The 18,708-nt window shown below is 39.4% G+C and overlaps 3 protein-coding genes across 3 annotated transcripts in view; all 3 read right to left on the bottom strand.

The window, feature by feature from the left end:
- The window catches only part of LOC145462552 (plasminogen-like), a 140,175-nt gene that overhangs the window by 66,448 nt on the left and 55,019 nt on the right, over positions 1 to 18,708 (bottom strand). The gene's annotated exons all lie outside the window — the stretch shown is intronic.
- On the bottom strand, positions 49 to 8,834 carry LOC145463133 (chymotrypsinogen A-like). The gene is made up of 5 exons (XM_081446852.1): positions 8,503 to 8,834; positions 5,411 to 5,458; positions 2,804 to 3,010; positions 1,931 to 2,181; positions 49 to 526 (listed from the first exon to the last, which is right to left on the bottom strand). Exons 1-5 carry the CDS (start codon positions 8,543 to 8,545, stop codon positions 224 to 226), a joined length of 852 nt encoding a protein of 283 aa, XP_081302978.1. The 5' UTR covers positions 8,546 to 8,834; the 3' UTR covers positions 49 to 223.
- On the bottom strand, positions 16,688 to 18,543 carry LOC145463233 (uncharacterized). Its single transcript, XM_081446967.1, has one exon. It carries the CDS (start codon positions 17,729 to 17,731, stop codon positions 16,814 to 16,816), a length of 918 nt encoding a protein of 305 aa, XP_081303093.1. The 5' UTR covers positions 17,732 to 18,543; the 3' UTR covers positions 16,688 to 16,813.

The raw sequence follows: 18,708 nt of genomic DNA, 5'->3' as shown, positions 1-18,708 counted from the left end.
GGGTCTTTGAGACCTATCTGAGTTCGGATCATCATTAACGATAAAAGCGTTGATGGTCTGCCATCAGTTTCGAGTGATTCAAATGACAAAGGCATGGCAGCCATGTTGGATGACACAAACAAATGTCATCCAATATGGCGACGATGACTTCATGTGAAAACCAAGAATAACGAGCCGGTCACAGCAATTAAACGATTTTGGCGGGAGAATCATCTTCGTTTGATTATGCATCTTGTATTGTTTCCTGAATCCATCTCTTGAGCCTCAACACATCAGCGTACACTCCATATCGTCCGACTGATCCACACTCAGCACCCCAGCTGACCACGCCCATCAGATACCCCTTTCTATTCCTGTGACAGACCAGCGGTCCTCCGCTATCACCTTTACAGGCGTCAACGCCACCTCGAGCGTAACCTGCACAACATATGCGTTTCGTGACGCAATAGCCTAAAGACCGGAGATCCCTGTAGCTTCTCTCGCACGTGTCACGTGGGACGAGGGGGAGTCTGGCTTGCTTTAAAGTCTGGTGAATAATTAAATACGACATAGCTTCAAGTAGATCATTTGTCACCAATATTCTATGATAGCAATTCAATGTACTTTTTTCTATTGTGAAACTAATGCAATGCAAGTTCCTTTTAAGAATTGCTTTCCAGACGTTCAACAAGCAGTAAATTAGAAAGCCCTGGATTATTAAGACCAAATAATAATTGGCAAAAAGCATAAGAAATCATTTTCAACAACAAAACTACCACACATGGGTCAGTTGTCTTATGTAGGTCTGTAGGAATAACCGTACTTTTATATTCTTTAGATCATCGGGGTCAGGACATAGATGATTTTTGCCAGTTTCCACCTCTTTTCCTAGGAATGTCCTTTTCTCATCAACATACCTGCGGTAACCTGATTACTTAGGACCCGTCCACACTACGCAGGAGAAATCTGAAAACGCAGCTTTATTTCTACGGTTAGGCCTGCTGTCCACACTAATCCGTCACGAAAACGGAGCTTTTTGAAAACACTCTTTAAACCGGAGGAATTTAAGGACGTTTGCGCTAATTGTTTCTACACATCCTTACTGCGCACGAAATTCACACGCCTCGTCACTCATCGAGCGCGCGCGCTAAGTAAGAAAGTAAACAATAATGGGCCAAATGGCCACTGCTACAACTTTGCGTGGATTTAACGATCTTGGACGTTCGGTGATCCCTTTTTTTCTTTTGATGGGCCATTTTCTCTGCCAGTTTTCTACGTTTTGCGAAAAAAAAATTAAGAAAATCTATCGAGTAGAAGTTTGAATTTTTTGCAAAACGCACCATCGAATTCCGTTCATTTGACCTCTTCGTTCAGCTGTGCGTCAGTTTCAAATGCCTCTTGAAGGGTTAAGGTTTGTGAAAATGATGGCAATACTTGGAATTATTAACGTCACAGATTCACTTGTACAAAATATTATTAGGATAGCTTGCCTCTGTTGACTTATCTTTGATAATTTAACTTAAAAACCCTGGAGACCATGCTGAATTACGCACTCCAATTTATCAAAATAAGACTAGTTTTCCACACGTTTGATCTCTGAAACGAAGTCGGTGACCCTCAATTTTTAGTTCATTTCTGAAACAAGTATATCATTATCTGTCCGCAGTAGAAGTTTTAAAAAAAATCTATCGAGTAGAAAATTTTCGCGCGAACGTCCTTAAAACGCTGGCTTTGAGACGGAAAACATTTTGAAAATGGAGCTTTACGAAAATGACGACGTCACGACAATCAGGTGATTTCCAGTCTGAATTTACCTTAAACACAAATCCAAAATGACCGCTGATTGTTGGGTTTTCAAATTTCCCCGGCGAAATGTGGACGGGGCCATAATATAGGCACCATACCTCCCTTAGGGATTTCGGAAAAACCCTGGGAACAAGTTTAACAGTACCTTTGAAAGGCTCTTAGCACCGAGGCCAGTTGTTCCCCAGCCAGTGATGTGGCAGATAGAACCAGATACAAACTCCGAGTCTGGGAGGCATACAGGTCCCACCCTGTTGTTGTATTTCAGTGTCCTGTTCAGCTTCAACAATGCCACATCATAGTTGTAACTACAGGTCAAGTTATAGCGAGGATGCTTGAAGAATCTTTCGATGGCAACTTCTTGCTCGAAGCCATCTGCTGTACTGAGATGGTGTACACCTGGTTTGAAGCGACCAATAACAAATAAAATCAAATACTTTCACAAGGGTCATCCTGGCACTTGGGAATATTAGCCCGAGGTCGCGGCAGTTCTGAGGACCGAAGAGTGAGGACCAATATTCCCCAGTACGGCCCGATCAACCCAAGTTTATAGCAAGCAGTTTATTTAAGGGCGACCGTTTCCACGGAAAACGGTCCGTGTAGCAAAATCCCTTAAAGAAATAACCAACCAGAACGCTCGGATTTACATCACAAAACTAACTTGTCCTATAACAAAGCTAGGTATATACCAAAATACAAGTCCGGCTACCTTGAAAAACTTTCGTTGTTATGAAATTTGCATTTGGGCTAACCGACTCCAATTAAGCTGGATTTGACTTCTTGTGAGATAAAAAGAAATTAACTGACTTTGCGTTAGAGGCAACGCTTGACTGGACTACAATTCAGCTAAGCAAGTGAGTTTTTCTTCCATTAACGGAGCACGATGTTAAAACAAAATGTTTTATTGTTTACCCGGAACTTTAAACTGTTAAAATAGCAAAGCTGTGTGGGCGTGACTTCAGTGCTACCATTTTGATTGTAAAAAAAACCTTTATGAGTGCAAAAAGGCGATTAAAATTACCTGCAATAATGGTGAAATCTGTTACATCAAAATCATCGAAACAGTGAGCTACTGTGAGGATCCATCTCGGACCAATCACCGACCCTCCACACAGGTGCTCCTCATATCGATGTTTTAATGACACTTGCCATGGCCACGCCCCTGGAGTTGTGTTATTGCCTCCAGCTATCTTGGAACGAGGTCGCCTCTTACCGCAATCAAAACTTTCTATGGAATAAAATAAAACAACATAACAAAAATGTAAATGAGCCAAAATTAAAATTAAAGAGAACGTTTGGTATTTTTTTGCAATATTCTACATAGAATAAATTTCGTAAGAACATAACATAAGATACTCTGATAATACTAAAGGACCACCAGACTAGTGTCAATCGAGCATTAATAGACAATTTTCGCGATCTATTGCAGATACGCGAATCTGTTGGTTCTTCGTCATTTTCTGCTGATATCACGCCCTTGTTGCCTTGAAAGGCAAAATGATTCTCTCTCTCTATACCTGCGAAAAATTGTACATGTTGAGATTGTAAGCTTTGGACTGCTTTCCTCTAGACCGTCTACTAAAACAATTAGAATAATCGCCATCGATTTCCAGCTACTTGCGCAGCAGTGAACCCTACTGCGCCGCGTCGTTGACGATTCGCTCAAAGAAAACGCTGGCTGGTAGTCTTCTTATTGTTTTAACTCGCGAAAGCTCCTGGTTCAAACTAGGCCAAAAAAGTTCCCACAGCTCATGATTTCGTTTTTCCGAGTTATTTGGACAATTTTATTCGTACGTGGACGAACAGAACAACCTCAATACCGAGAGTCTATCGTTAGCTATCGTTATTCCTCATCAGAATCCGGGGAGGGGGGCAAGGACTCCCATATGAAAAGGCCGGGGATGCCCTCAGGAAGATTTGAATTAAACCCCTAAAGGAGACTAATTAGGGCGTGGCTCGAGCTTTGTTTGATCCCTAAAAGATACAACTTAAAACGGAATAGGCTTGATTACCAGCCGCTGTTCAGGAAAGAAGCTCGGGCTATAGTCGACCAGACTCGAGAGACCGGCGGAAATCGAGCCTAAAAACGGAAATAAGAGCTTTTTCTTAATTATTTTTTCTTCGAGTGCACCATAACAGATACTTCGACAGATAAAAATAGTGGGATTTCGTCATGAATACCCTACAGAAGTGAAACCAGAATCCTTAAATATACTTCAGTAAGCGAGACGACCCCAGTTACTACATACCGACTCTGTAGGTACAGAAAGCATTTTATCGATCACCCTGTTGTGTACACCAGTCCAGATTATCTCCCAGTATACCAGTTGATCAAAAGTATCGCTCGTGTTCATCTCCACCGACACATGTACAGTGAGAGAGCCATCGCGCGATTTCCTTGCTTGAGGATTCCTGAGATTGTTCTTACGCCAGGTTGATAATGACTCAGGGAGCGGCGGAAAGACAAATGCGTTAGTGGCTTTGCTCCAACACAGGATACTCAATGGCATTTCCTTGGAGACTTTTCCAAAACATATCTCCTTGTAGTGGTCGCGGGTGAGCATTGCGACGTTGATTGTCCAGCTGACAACCACCCAATAGGCCTACTCTGGGAACTTAAGTCGCCGTAACTTAAGGCGACTTCGGGCGATATAAAAATTATTAAGGCGATTTTAGGCGACTTAAGCAAAATTGACAGAAAAAACATTGCGACTTTAGGCGATTTAAGGCGATTTTAGGCGATTTTAGGCGACTTAAAGCGACTTAAGGCGACTTAAGGAGACGTGATTTCACTCAAGTGATATAAATTTAAACTTACTAATAGCAACAGTCTCTCCATATATCTCTTGCAATAAACCAATATTGTACCAATACTGGTACATAATTAAGTCACCACAGTCTCAAATATCCAAAGTATGTCCCTTTATCTTTAGTAGCTTTACAGTGATTTTCTTTGCTTTGACATGCTCTGAATAAAACATAAAAGCCAACCTCTTGTATGTAAACAAAAACAAAGGTGTTGCTGACTAGGGCCCTTTAAGGGGGGTTTAGATGGCTCCAATGCATTGGGAACAAGTGTTAAAAAAAAAACAACAAAATTAAAAGCACACCTATTGAGGCTACCTCTGCTGCACCCTGCACCCTGCCCCCCTGTTGCGTAACCAGTACCCATTTATACATCTGGGTGAGGAGAGGCACTATGAGAGTACGAACACAATGCAATGATCCCCAATAGGGGTACGCACCAACCATTGGGTCATCGTGCCTCCTCCTCCATAGGGTTAGAGTAGAGTTTACCCTAACATGACAGTTATAAGTCTAATAATCTTCTACAGGGGCAATTTGAGTGTGTTGAAACCTTTTTAACATTGCGTAACTGATAGCACTTAGGGCGACTTTAGGCGACTTAGGGCGACTTAAGGCGACGTAAGGCGACTTAAGGCGACTTTACGCGACTTAAGGCGACTTTACGCGACTTAAGGTCCCAGAGTAAGCCTATTGTCGTTCATTCCTGCTACCCATTTCCACTCCAAATCACGAATCAAACCGTGAAAGAGTAGTTTTGTTTGACTTCTCTGAATTAGTAGGTTAAGCCCTAATTTAAAACAGATCAGAATTGAAAGCTTACCCTTTACAGATTCACTTGTAGTAGGACAAGGCTTGGACGTTGGGATATCTGCAACAAGTAAAGAAGCTTAGAAATCTGAACTCAAGGAACAGTTATGGACTAGTAAAATCAGTGGTAACTTCCAAGAAACTCATGAATTAAAATTACCTTTCCGAAAGTTGAAATTTTTGTCACAGAAAATTGAGTTTCTACGTTTCTTATTTTATGCTGCTGTTCGGCCCCATTTTTTATCTTCCCTAGGAAACTTCTCATTTACGCCTTGTCGTTTGATGAACTTTTTTCATAATCTAACCAAAGACTATACGAACTTTTTTGTTCCTTTTTTCTATTATATTATTGGAAGTATAAATGATACCTTCTTCCTGCTTAAACAGGAGATAAATGTGATCACTCGATCGCTTGGTCGGCTAATTGTAATATTTGATAGTGCACCTGTGTAAGTTATACTTCAGCCACACAACAGAATTAAAGTTTTTGTAGATTATCCTCCGCAGTGCAGAGCTGCGTTCGGTCTGTGGCTCACGACCTTGGCCAAGATTTTCCCTTACAGACATTCAGCTACAATTTCCACATCTTTCGATTTTCGCGATCTGGTAAAGGGGAGGTTGATGTGTGTCGTCAGGAGCCATAATCGGGGACGGAGACCGTAAGCGCGCGCCATTTCAAGTATTGGGGTTGTCCCCATGATATGGGACAATAATTCTATTTTTAGAACAAATTGCGCCATCGCCTGCGGCACACGCGCGTACATGCTGCGAGGATTTCTGCGGATGTCGCGCGGGGGAAATGGCGTCCGAAATTCCCGAAATTTTTCATGTTTTTGGACCACAACTCAAGGCGTTTACGTCTGTTGGAATTTGGTTAATTAAGTGTTTTCGTCGTAAGCTGCTCCAGTTTGAGTGAAGTAAGACCATGTCGAATTTAGGTATGTTCCGCTTTAAGGTTATATATATCGCTGACCAAGTTGTGTTCCGACGGATGCTTCTTTTACATGAGCTGTACATTTATACTCCTCTTTAAATCTCACATATGTTGAAGATTAACAGCTTTTCCATTACACAGCAAAAAACTAGCTGGATATATTTAGATATAGCAGAGCTTCAGGACTTCATGGTTTCCTAGCTCCTCTTACCACAAACTTGCGAGGAATTTGCCAGTTTATCGCAACCGAAAATTAAGACAAAATAATTGCTAGTTTGAGTTTCGCCTGAATTGTAAGGAAGGCTTGATATTTCATCAAGGCCCAATAACTTACGTCCGTAGATACTGCTCAGTTTTATTTGTGTAAAGATCCAGTAAATTCTCTGTTTACTTAATGTATTTTATTTTTTACTTAATGTATTTCAACACGAAAGATGCTTAAGATCCAGTAACAGCATTCAGTTAGAGAGATCTTTAATTAATAATACTCTACAGGACCAGACTGCAAGTTTATTTAACACGTTGCCCAGCAACGTGAGGTGCTGCCAAGACTATATTAAATTTTGTAAAGACACCAAAAACATTATTTTTAAGAGAGCTTTAGAACACCTGGCATAATTTTAATTATGTATTTATTCATTTATTTATTTTAGGATATCTTAAAACATAATTTTATCTCGTTTACATATAGATATAAATTCTTAAAATTCTTAGATATCTTTTTAATTGTAAATTTAGTTAGCATCGGGCAGGCGAAGAGCCACCCTGTGGATATACTGCCCGAAATGCCATTATTATTATTATTATTATTATTATTATTATTATTATTATTATTATTATTATTATTATTGTTGTCGATGAATGAGAGCGCCCGCCGATGCGTGTTTTGTACAGTCAGTAAACATGACAAATTGGACTTCCGCCGCACTTTCGTGTGAAAGCGTACATCGAACTCAAACAGTAACTCTATAGTTTTTAAATACATTTAAGATTGATAAATGTTTGAGAACATATTAAAAGCTAAGCTGGAAATATGTGAATAAAGCAGAAATAATCAGCAAAGTTACAATGACGCTTTCTTTAATCAACTTCGAATAACGATTTCGATTTTCTGGATCGAGTTTAATATCAAAACTCCTTGTCGTTTTTCATTTTCGCAGTGTAAAACTTCACTGTGCTTATGTTGAAGAAGCACACATGATGTTAGTAGCCTTTTTTGCGTTCGTGAAATTTGTTGCAGCATCTCAGCACAAAAGATAACGAAAGAAATCTTTGTCAAGATCTGTTGACAATTGAAAACACCGACTCGGACTTGAAAGTGCACGAGCTGCACTATGCAAATGAGCTAATTGTACGCGTCAGACTTTCCTTTCAAAAACTTTTGCAAACTCGCCAAACGAGCAGAAACAATACGAAACTATCAAAAACAGGGTTTGGTTATGATTAACCATTGTCTGAGAAACTCACAAATTAACTCGATACCAGAGTATAGAGTTTTTTTTGCTATATTCTTAAGTCAGAACAAACGCAAAAACATACGCGTAAGCTTACAACAAGCGCGAGCAGATCTTATTATTCATTCCCAGCGCGAGATTGAAGTCTTGTTTTCGATCCTGAAAAACCCCCCTTTTCCGTTAGCTCAGAGCATAAAACTACATATAAGCGCCCTGGTTCGTATTCCCTGCCTTATTCCCTGCCATCACGGTGAAAAATACGCTAGGGAATCTCGCAACTCTCACCATTTGATCACGCAACGTGACAGCATCCACGCGAGAGCCCCCAACATGTGCGTGGATCCGCGCGGATATATGACGTCACGATGGCGCAATTTCTTCTAAAAATAGAAAAATTGTCCCATATCATAGGTGCGCGCGGATCCCAAGACTTACGGTCTCCGTCCCCGATTATGGCTCCTGATGTCGTTTAAAGTCCAAACATAGTTCAGATCACTATGTGCTTTTTGTCACGATCCCTTGTCACATCTCGCCATCGATGCGTCATTATGCGTGAAGTTGATGCATTCAAGGACAGATTTTTAGTTACACTTTCTTTCTTTCTTTTTCTTTTTTTTTTTCTTCTTGCAGACAATCTGGATCACTATCAGTGCAACAGAATGTGCTGCAGCATTACTATCTTTTAGATACCCTAGTCTTCAACCTAACAATACTTACCGTTGAAAACAATGAGTTCCACTTCCGTTCTTCGTAGAGACATAGCTTCCTTGTATAGGCACAGGAACTGTCCAGCGTCCGATGATTGAACGTTGTTAGTTATCAAGCCTTGGCCGGCGGACACGTTCACGCGGCCGTAAAACTGTTGGTTAATGTAGCTTGCCCTAGAGTAGACGGTGTCTGCACCTATGATCGGCTGTAAAAATTTTTCTTTCGTGCCATATTTATCGCTAACGATTAGCAATATATATCTGCTTCCGTTATATTGAGCCCACGCGCTCTCTACTTCAGCGTTTAGTGCTGCTGTTCCTACTTCCTCTAAGATGCAGGGAAGATGCCAATATTAGGTTCAGCTCAACAAGAAAAGCGACGTGACGCAATTGGCGGGAAAGAAGAGGAGCCTTCACTCATTGCAGTCACTTTCATTTTTCTTTCATTTTTCCTTTTTTTATGTTTTTGTTTTTTTCTATTTTCCGAGCTGATACCAGTTTATTTTTGTTTGATTTAATTTTTTAAAATTTTATTTTACATATTTTTCGCGTAATTATGATAATTATTTGCTTGCCTATGGCTCATGGTTCAGTGAATTTGAAACAAAAGGGATAAAGAAGAGTGGTTCTCCCTTATAATTTATACTGGGTTACAGGAAAAATAAATTCACTGTTTGCCTTTTCTCTTTAATATAGGGCCTCAACTTTAAAATTACTCAAATAAACTAAATTATGAAAGTAATGTCTATAGATATGTCTAACTCAGTACCTGTGGCTTTCATCGTGGGGATCACATTGACCTTGTTCTTTTAGTTGGTTTAGAGGCAACTTGAAAAACTTTTCCAACCTTTCACGCAGTTCCCTCCAAAACCTTTCGATCTGTCCATGTAATATGATCACACAATATACTGATGAGTTTTACCTAGGCCATTTGCACTGGGGGAGTGGGTATGAATAAATATTCTGTGGCATATCCATTCGTTCTTTAGGTTCTCATGTAAGTTCTATACCTGATCATTCTCTGCAGTATCAAGGAGACAAATCTAGACGAGAAAAAACTGAATTCCAAGACAATCATAACCAGCAAACTTCAGATAAGTTGGTGTGTCGTGACCTCGTCACGTACGGTCTGAATCAACCTGAATTTTCATTACTCGCAACGATGCACTCACGATCAATTTATCGCTGGGGCTAAGGTTTTTAATGTTGCTTCACTTTTAATGGATTATAAGAAAGGGGCGTGCCTCTAAACCTGTAGCCAGGTAAGCATTCATAGTAAGTGAATTTATCCAGACACCTTGCGTGAAAGACTGGAATAGTGAGACTGCATTTAATTTTACAATTAGCTATGAATATATGCGAAATTTATTCGAGGTTCAACGCAATTTTCAAGTGGCGTCATGAGAGACGTTGTGATTGCATTTAGAGTGACTGATAAGTTGTTTTTCTTCAGAAAAGAAGTCCAGCGACTCCATTATCCGTAATTTTCAAAACTTCTTCCACAAAATTTATAACCGTTGCTGGACCAAAATCTGATCGGTCCTAAAAAAATCACATACAAATTTCTGATTAAGGGTAAGTTTTTTCGGTTAGAATTAACTTCAGAGTCTCTAATTCCCGACTTAGAAGAAAAAAGGTATTTATGGAAATCAAATGGCTGATTTTTACAGACGCGCTTTGTTGAAACTTAAACCAGAAGTGGCCTGATTAGTCATCTTCTCGTAAGTTTTTTCTTACTAAAAAAGCCTCAACCTTGGTATTTTTTTCTTGGCATTACTAAACTAAGGGCTGAACTTTGCAGGGATACTAAGACTTCACGATATAAAACATGGGCATGGAAAATATGCAGTCTAAAAAAACAGGCCATTTCCGGTTGCTCCCGATATTCTTCAAATAGGACTAAGTTGTGATCACAGCCACAGGCTAACGAAAACTTCCCGTGAGCTAATGTTTTTACCCATAGAAGCCTAAGGATAGGGCGTTACAAATATGGTTTTGGTTTTGTCTGAAAGTAATTGTACGTTGCTAAAAGAGAGAATGAAAAGTGGCCAAAATTACACTAAAAATCAGCCTCTGGGGACCCCTGACGGGCTGAAATCCAGAACTCGGCTAAAAAATGGTTGTTGAACCTGAAACTTTGGCATATTACGTAAGTCCACATAACGACTTTGTGTACCAATTTTTAGCGAAATCGGCCGACCTTCATTTCCAAGTCTGCCCCGGTCTCTCAGGCAGAAGCTCTTAAGAAAGAATTACCACAACACTAAACAGTTACTGCTATAAGAATAGTAATAACAATAAACACCAGCAAGGTAGCATGAATATTAGTGAAGATATCACAATAACAAAATCAAACAAAACTAATAAATATATATTCACAGTGACAAAAATTTTGAATTTAAGATATCTTGATTTAATTTGAAATGTTTGTATATTTCCATAAATTATTCAAACAACAGGGAAATTAAAATCAATTTAGCTCATTTACATTCCTTTAATTTACAATGCCTCCCGAATTATAAAATTGGTTATCTTGGTAGACTTATCTGCCATTTTTGGCGTCTCCACTGTCAATTTCAGTCCTTTACAGGGACCCAATCGACTTGATGCTCTCCTGCCTCAGTCAGGCAAAATATTCCAATACCATAATGAGTAGCGCATACTAAGTTCCTTCGTAAGAACAGGTCCTGTCAAATTTCATCCACTACTTGTCAGGCTCCAGAAAACTTTGATGACCCTGGCAGTTTATACAGTGAATCGAATCTTTTTAGAAGGTTTTTACCACGGTTGATCAGATCACCAGGAAATACACCTTCCAAGCTTTCACTAGTTTCCACCTGACACAATACAAATGCCCAGAACGACATTTTTACAACAAAATACTAGAAATTGATATATCGATACCAGACACACTGCTCTCCGCCATTTTGATTCTCCCAGTAACCCTTGCTCCGCTAACTGGTTTCCATGCTTCAACGGAGACGAGACATCTGTGCCACGAAAATTGGAGTTTTCTTGCTAAGTGTTCGGGTGATTTCAAATCACCCGATAATAAATTTACTGTATTAATATTTCGGAGAGTGTTAGTTTAGCGATTTGTTCTCTGTCTTGTTTTTTGTGAACGTCTCTCGGGGTAATCATACTTACGTGAGCATGAGTAGCTCACGTGAGTTCGCGTACACTTTAGTCACGGGATCAAATTGAGTCACGTGTTCCAAACAGTCGCCTGGTGGCCATGTTTACTCAGAGTTGATCACAGAGAATTTTCTGTCCCTTAGCTTTCGATAGTAACAGTAGCGCAGTCCACATTAAGTGTATAAGATGTACGAAAAGGATAGATAAACATTATGCTGTAAGTTGGTTTGTCCAATTACGAAATTCAAACGTTTACAGTTGGTCGAATGTGGAAGTAAAATGCAAATAATGAGTTTTGCTGGAGGAATGCCCCACTTTTGTCACCCTTTTACATTGGGTAAGTAAAGTATTGAACGTGTAGACTCGGTTCGCTTCAATTGACTTCGGATGACCATATCTTTACCGCTCAGTGTAAAAGTGACTAGAAAGAATTGAGCCTTAACCCAGACATATCTTTCTGCTTTTTTCTTTTCATCTTGATGATCTGGAACACCTCTCACTGTTGTTGTTTATTAATTATACACTGTAGTCTTCGGAAGATTTGATTCAGTAATATCGTACAAAAATTAATCAGCTCAAATGAAGTTATTGCAGTATAGTCATTTGTTATATCTTTCCATATTTAATACATTTCCTGATGATAACACAGTGTCATCTTTTTATTAACACTTTTACAATGAAATACAAGAAAAAAAATAAAACTTAATAGAAATAAAAAGCCATCTGTGAGAGAGTATACATCAGATTGTCACTCCTATTTAAGTATTGTCCACATGTAGAAATTGTTCCTGCTAACATGGGGGGTTAGAGAGGTGCAAGACTATAATAAGATTAGGTTTTTTATGTATAAGGGAGCCACGGCTTTGAGGCATAACACAGTAATTGTTGGGTCCTCAGCTTCTTAGAGGACCCTAGTCAGCCTCTGCTATTTTTGGTGCCATCAAAATTATTGATATTGCATGGTGAGGCGAAGTCTTGTTGCTTTACTGTAAGTTGTGTTCCTGAAAGTATGTCCCTGTATCTTTAGTAGCTTCACAGCGATTTTCTTTGCTTTGACATGCTCTGAATAAAACATAAAAGCCAACCTCTTGTATGTAAACAAAAACAAAGGTGTGGCTGACTAGGGCCCTTTAAGGGGGGTTTAGATGGCTCCAATGCATTGAGAACAAGTGTTAAAAAACGCTATAGTGATGTTACTATTTACAAAACAACGCATAATTATGCGTGGTTCCTGTTTAATTTCCTAATTAAAATTAGGATCTTGCGCGCTCGACAAAAAGAGGACCAGTAGCGACTGGGTTCTATAGCCTCCAGACAGGAAGTTCTCTTTCGGTTCGCCTTTACGATCAGAAGGCGAAGGATTTTTTTGGAAGGGATTTCGGCTTCAGAGAATGCAACATCACCATAAACATGCTTTCAAGAGATCAGAAACAGTCTGCATTGACAACAATTAAACAAACAAACAATGAGTCAAATTTAGCCGACCTCGGGCTTAACGTATTCACAAGGAATCTTCGTTGAAAAGGCGCCCAACCGGAAGATAAAATTTCAACAATGAAATTAAAACTTTATGCTAATTTGAAACGCAGCATGGCGTCACTCAGCAAGACCTCATTCATCACATGAATCAGTAGCTATCAGTGTAAATTTACTGATCAATGATCGGTGTTCAATCTCATTTTTGAGTTGTGTATCTTCCCTCCTTTTCAACTTCCAATTTTGTCGGACGTAAGACCTCACAAAAGGCTATAATTCATTTGTAATAACACAACATGGATTGCCAGCGAGATTATTGATCCTAATCCAGTTACCAACAACCAAAGTCGTAGCGAACAACGACAAAACCCAGAAGAGAACTTGGACCTTCGACATAGTGTACTTCAATCGCATGAGACGCGTCTTGTACAGTGTATGTGTCACCTCAGTAGACGAGGACACTCGAGCAGTTTCAGCTGGCTCTAGAAAAGGGTTCAAAAGACGGACAGTTTTTGAGCTGAAGTATACTTTGATCAGAGCTCGCAAAAACAAAAGACTTTACGTGGAGAACTTTGCAGACAAATGATTTACGGATCGAGCTAGTGCACGTCTTGTGACCCGATGATGTCAGGGATTTTAAAGTAATATGAAGTTTCGGTTTCGGAATATAGCGATACGTTATGCTCGAGCTGCTTTCAGTTTCTAATTCTCCACTTGACCTACTTGACCCGAAGTCCTTTATAACGAGATCTAAGATAAAAACATTGGACGTCCTTGATGGCTTGAACTCAGGTGAAAACAACAGTCTTTTATCAACTTGAAAAAAACAATAAACTACATGCCATTATGACAATACAGAACACAATAATTGGGGGAGAAACACGCAAGGGAAAAAATCTGACCTAAAAGGGAAAAATCCCTGGAGACAAACCAAAAGAAAAGTGACTGAGGTAATCGTAGGGGAATTTGAGAGAAACCCAGAGTGTGGCTTAAACTTAGTTACCCCCTGCTAAGTGGTGCTAAGCCAGGAACTTAGACGATCACTTTTTCTGTGGTTTCCGAGTTCCCTCTCATCCTCAAGGAGTAAAGGGTTTCAGCAGGTTTGTCAGAGAATAAATAAAAACAATGATAAAAAAATAGTTATAACTGAAAATATCCTGATCTATGCACGAGATGATGTTTCGGATAAAAACCTTTTTCCACCGATTCTCGTTTGTAACACAGGACAAATGAAATCAAAAACAACTTACAAATTTACCCGTCCTAAACAATCTGTAACAACAGTTATGAAGTTTTGGAGTAACGCAGACAATTTAAACTGTTGTTTTAATAAGAACGTTAAGAAATGAACCTGTCTTAACCAATCTGCAACAACATGAGTCATAAGTTTTGAATACAGACGATCTCAACTGTTATTTTCGCTAAGAACGTCAAAAAATGTACCTGTATTAACCAATGTGCAATGACAGTTACGAAGTTTTGGAGCAATATCGACAATTTCAACTATTGTTTTGCTAACAACGTCAAGAAATGTAGCTGTCCTGACCAAAGTGCAACAACATTTATGAAGTTTTGGAGCAATACAGACAATTTCAATATAGAAATCAGCTCAACGTAATTTAATGTCCTATTATTTTATTTTTGTAGTTCGTGTTCATGCAGTGTCCTGTGTTACAACGAGCGCCAGCATTTACATGTAAATCGTTTTCAAACACTGACTTGTCACAAAACCCAAGCGCCTGATTAAAGAGATGCGATTATATTCTACGAGTTTAACCCCAGCCTTATTAAACTCGAATATTTGATTAAAATAAATAAAGGTTATACGGACCACAATGAAAAGAAAGTGGTTGAAATTTGCAATGTTCTTTTGTTTCTTCGCTAACAAAACAGCGCCAAATCACATTGTAATTTAACAGTGTGAAGGTAAACAATACAATTGTAAAGTCAAGTTGCTCTTAATCGCAATATTTCACGAGCCAGGCATTAGGGTTTTGTAACAAGCACTCAATATTTGACAAGAGAACATGGGCATCTAGAAACATTCTCCGCCTAGACGTTTACCAAACAAAAGCAAGCCAAAATGGAGACTACACTTCTGTCTTTTGAGTTTTAAAAGGAAATTTGTTTTTATAAATAAATGGTCGGAACCCTGCCAGCATAGTTCTGTGAAGTTGTTTGTCTGAATGTTGTGTACGTCTCAGCGTTGTATTTGTCACCTGTCAAGTTAGGACTCGCTTGAGGTTTGGAAACAGTGGTAAAATAACTTGTTGTCAGTTAATTTTGATTCGTATATAATTAGAAAATATCAATAGGTTCTGTTTCAGGTCAAGTCCGTTGATTGACTTTGTTGTACTGTTTTAAGATACTGAACCAGCCTTTCAGAGTCAGTCGCCACAAGTAGTTTGTACTGATATAAGTCAACGTATTGAGCAAACAAGTAATTATCGACATCATCGATAGATGGTTTCGTGTCGTGCGTTTTGTGTTCAGATAGTCGGTCAGGGTTCCACCAAAAAAAAAAAAAAACTGAAAAACTAAGACGTGCTATCGATTTGGAGAAATCTATATATTCTTTAAATCAAAAAGCCCATATTCTCTTGTCAACTACAACTATAGTAACGTTTTAAGCACCGACTGTTTTGCAGACATGACGAAAAGATCTTGAGAAACTTAAACAACGCTAAACAATCGTAAACTCGTTTTTCCAAAAGTTGAAAAAAATCGAATGTATTATGAAATTTCATCAGTGTTTGAGGTCCAACTGAATCAAGACAATCAAGAATGTTCTCCGCATGAGGTGAACTAAATCAAAATTTATCAACGGTTGACAAAAGCTAAGCGAACGCTATCAAGTTCGCAATAATGTCTGCAAAAGAATCGGCAAATGGCGGCTGATATTTAAACCGCGTTTGAGATTAAAGTACTTTGTTGTTCTATTTCCCAGTCTCTCATTAAGCCTTTTTTCCTCCAATCCAGACAATTAGCATGCGAATTGATGACCCAAGAGTAACAGTTTTTACTTGCAAACAGAAATACTCTGTTCCATTTTCCAGTCTCTAAATTAACACATTTTTTTTCCTCCACTCCAGACAATTAAGTGTGCAATTGCAAGTTGAAGTACTGCCGGCAAGATTTCCGTATAACCCCATACATTTATTATGCATACAGTTCTTTGTTTAACTAAACAATAGAGTAAACAATAGCGCTCCTTTGAGACTTATTTGATTTGAATAACTCTAAATTTTACCATACTTTTAGACTTAGATTTTTTTTCCAGTTTTCTATCTAAAATACGCAAAAATGGAACGATTTCTTTGAGACATCAGATGCGAAATATCATAATTTGGGCCGCATTTACCGTATTTTTAAACTGAACGCAGGCTTAAAACTGCTTAAAATAATAGCGATTTAGACCTGTTCGCTAGTTTAAAAAAGCTTAAAAATATTGCTTTAGGCCTAAGCAAAACCGGCTGCTTGCGGTTAGCGATAATCTGTTGAGCGGGTTAGCCACTATTATACTAATTTTGTAAATGTAAACAACGTGAAATAAAAGTTATAGCTTACCTGTCGCGTCTCTCGGCGTTTTTTTCCCCTTGATTTCCTTCCTCAAGTTCAGACCCATGCGACGAAGCTGTGTATTTTGTTTCTTTCCTCCATGAAGTGGCGATCAGATCACGAACAGTGCATACAGTGTTACAAGGAACAATTTACGCATCTTTGTGCACTTCGTACAAGTCGGCGATATGCTTGATAATGTTTCCAAAAGGATCATCTCCATAGTGCTTACGCCACATCCATTCCTGTAGGTAGCTTTCAAAGAGATCTTTGGATGTTCCTGTACGAGGCATACTTCGTTTGACTCCCCACCATGTATTTTCAATGCGCTGGGTGTGCGCACCTGTGTCTGGGTCTACGAAGTTTAGGCTGTGGTTAACTGTGAGATGACTATAGCCCTCGTCTTTTAGGCAATCGTAAGCTTTCCACATGTCGCTCATCACGCGTGTCCCCGGCAATATGTGGGCGCGTATGATGGGTAAGAGTGTGTCTCTATCCCTTTGCGCTACCGGAACAAGAAAGCAGGCCTTGGTCTCGCGGCAGATGCCGCCAAAGACCCACTGTCCTTCGATGTAGCGACCGCGGTTGTACTTCGTTTTGCCAAACTTGGACTCGTCAATCTCCACAGTCTTACCTGGTCCGCCTATTTGCCCCGCATGATGATTCATGATTCTGTCGGCACAAACCTCTCGGCAATAGTTATACCAATCTATCACCGTTTCTGTTGACGTGGTTTCGTCATCTAGTGAGGTCTCGTGCACTGCTTGAGTAATAGTAAATTTGTGCGCCCAAGCGTACGTTAGGGCTAATACTTTTTCAATGGACAGCCTGCTTCCAGAAAACCATGAGTTCTGGCGCATTGATGCCATGCCATTGCATTTTCTTCGCGAACACCGCCATTCGAACCCATCTCGCGATGAAGCTCGTCGTGTCCACGTCAATGTATTGCTACAATTTTCCCGTGGACACATAACTGACGACGCGAGCAGGTTGTGTTCCTTGCACCACTGTATGCACTGATCGTGATCCGCCAAAATTTTGCACAATTTTAAAAAGTTTAGAGTAGACATGTGAACTGTAACGTAGACGGTGAACTGTAAATGACAAGAGAGTAGAGGCAACAGGGAGAAAGAAATAAATCATCCCCTTTATATTCACCAGGGAGCTAGTGATAAAAACATGCGATGCGTGTTTTCGTGCAGCGTGAAACATGCTTTAAACAGAGGAATAATTCAATTGTAATGTAAATTTTTGGCAATGTGAACGAGTGAAGTAAAATAAAAATGATTTTTCGAGTGCAAATTCTCAACTGAACCTCGTAGTGTAGTGGTGTGGAAGAGAGACTGGTAAGCGAGAGGTATGCGAAAGGTAAGTGGTTCGAGACCTGCAGGGGTACAAGGTAAAAAAAGGAAAAAAAATGCGCAAGGAGCCTGGAGAATATGGAGAAGAAGAAGAGAGAAGAATGGAGCTAGGGGAAGAAGAGAATCAGCGAAAAGACAGCGCGCAATGAAATCCTCATTTATTCATACAGTAAGTAGTAATTATCAATGTATATATTCAATACCCTCGGGAATTCCTATTGTCTTCCAAAACAATAGAGCGCATACATAATTAATAATTCTGCATGCATAATAAATGTATGGGGTTATACGGAAATCTTTCCGTACTGCCTACCATTTTCCAGTTTCTAAATAAAATCCTTTTTTATACGATCCAGACAATCAGTGTGCGGCTATTCCTTAGCAAATTTGGACATTGTTCAGCCACCATTTTTAGTTAACTAGTTATCTGACAATTTCAAAGTTCTTATCTTTGAAGAATTCTTCCTTGTTTGGTGATTCAAGTTTGTCCACTTCTCCAACTTCCTACGTGCCAGAAGTAGCTCTCTTGATCGCCTGCAAAAAGAATTGAAAAAGTCCAAGATCAGCAAATGCAGAAATATTCTAAAGCGGTGCATGGATGAAAGCTTCAGTAGACACTATAAATGCTCAACTGGCGAATAACAAAGGCCAAAATATGACAGTTCAGTCATAGTACAATAACGTAC

The sequence above is a fragment of the Orbicella franksi genome, chromosome 12 (assembly GCF_964199315.1).
Source record: "Orbicella franksi chromosome 12, jaOrbFran1.1, whole genome shotgun sequence".
Taxonomy (NCBI): domain Eukaryota; kingdom Metazoa; phylum Cnidaria; class Anthozoa; order Scleractinia; family Merulinidae; genus Orbicella; species Orbicella franksi.
The sequence above is the reverse complement of the archived record's forward strand: the minus strand, read 5'-3'. Positions and strand labels throughout refer to the sequence as shown.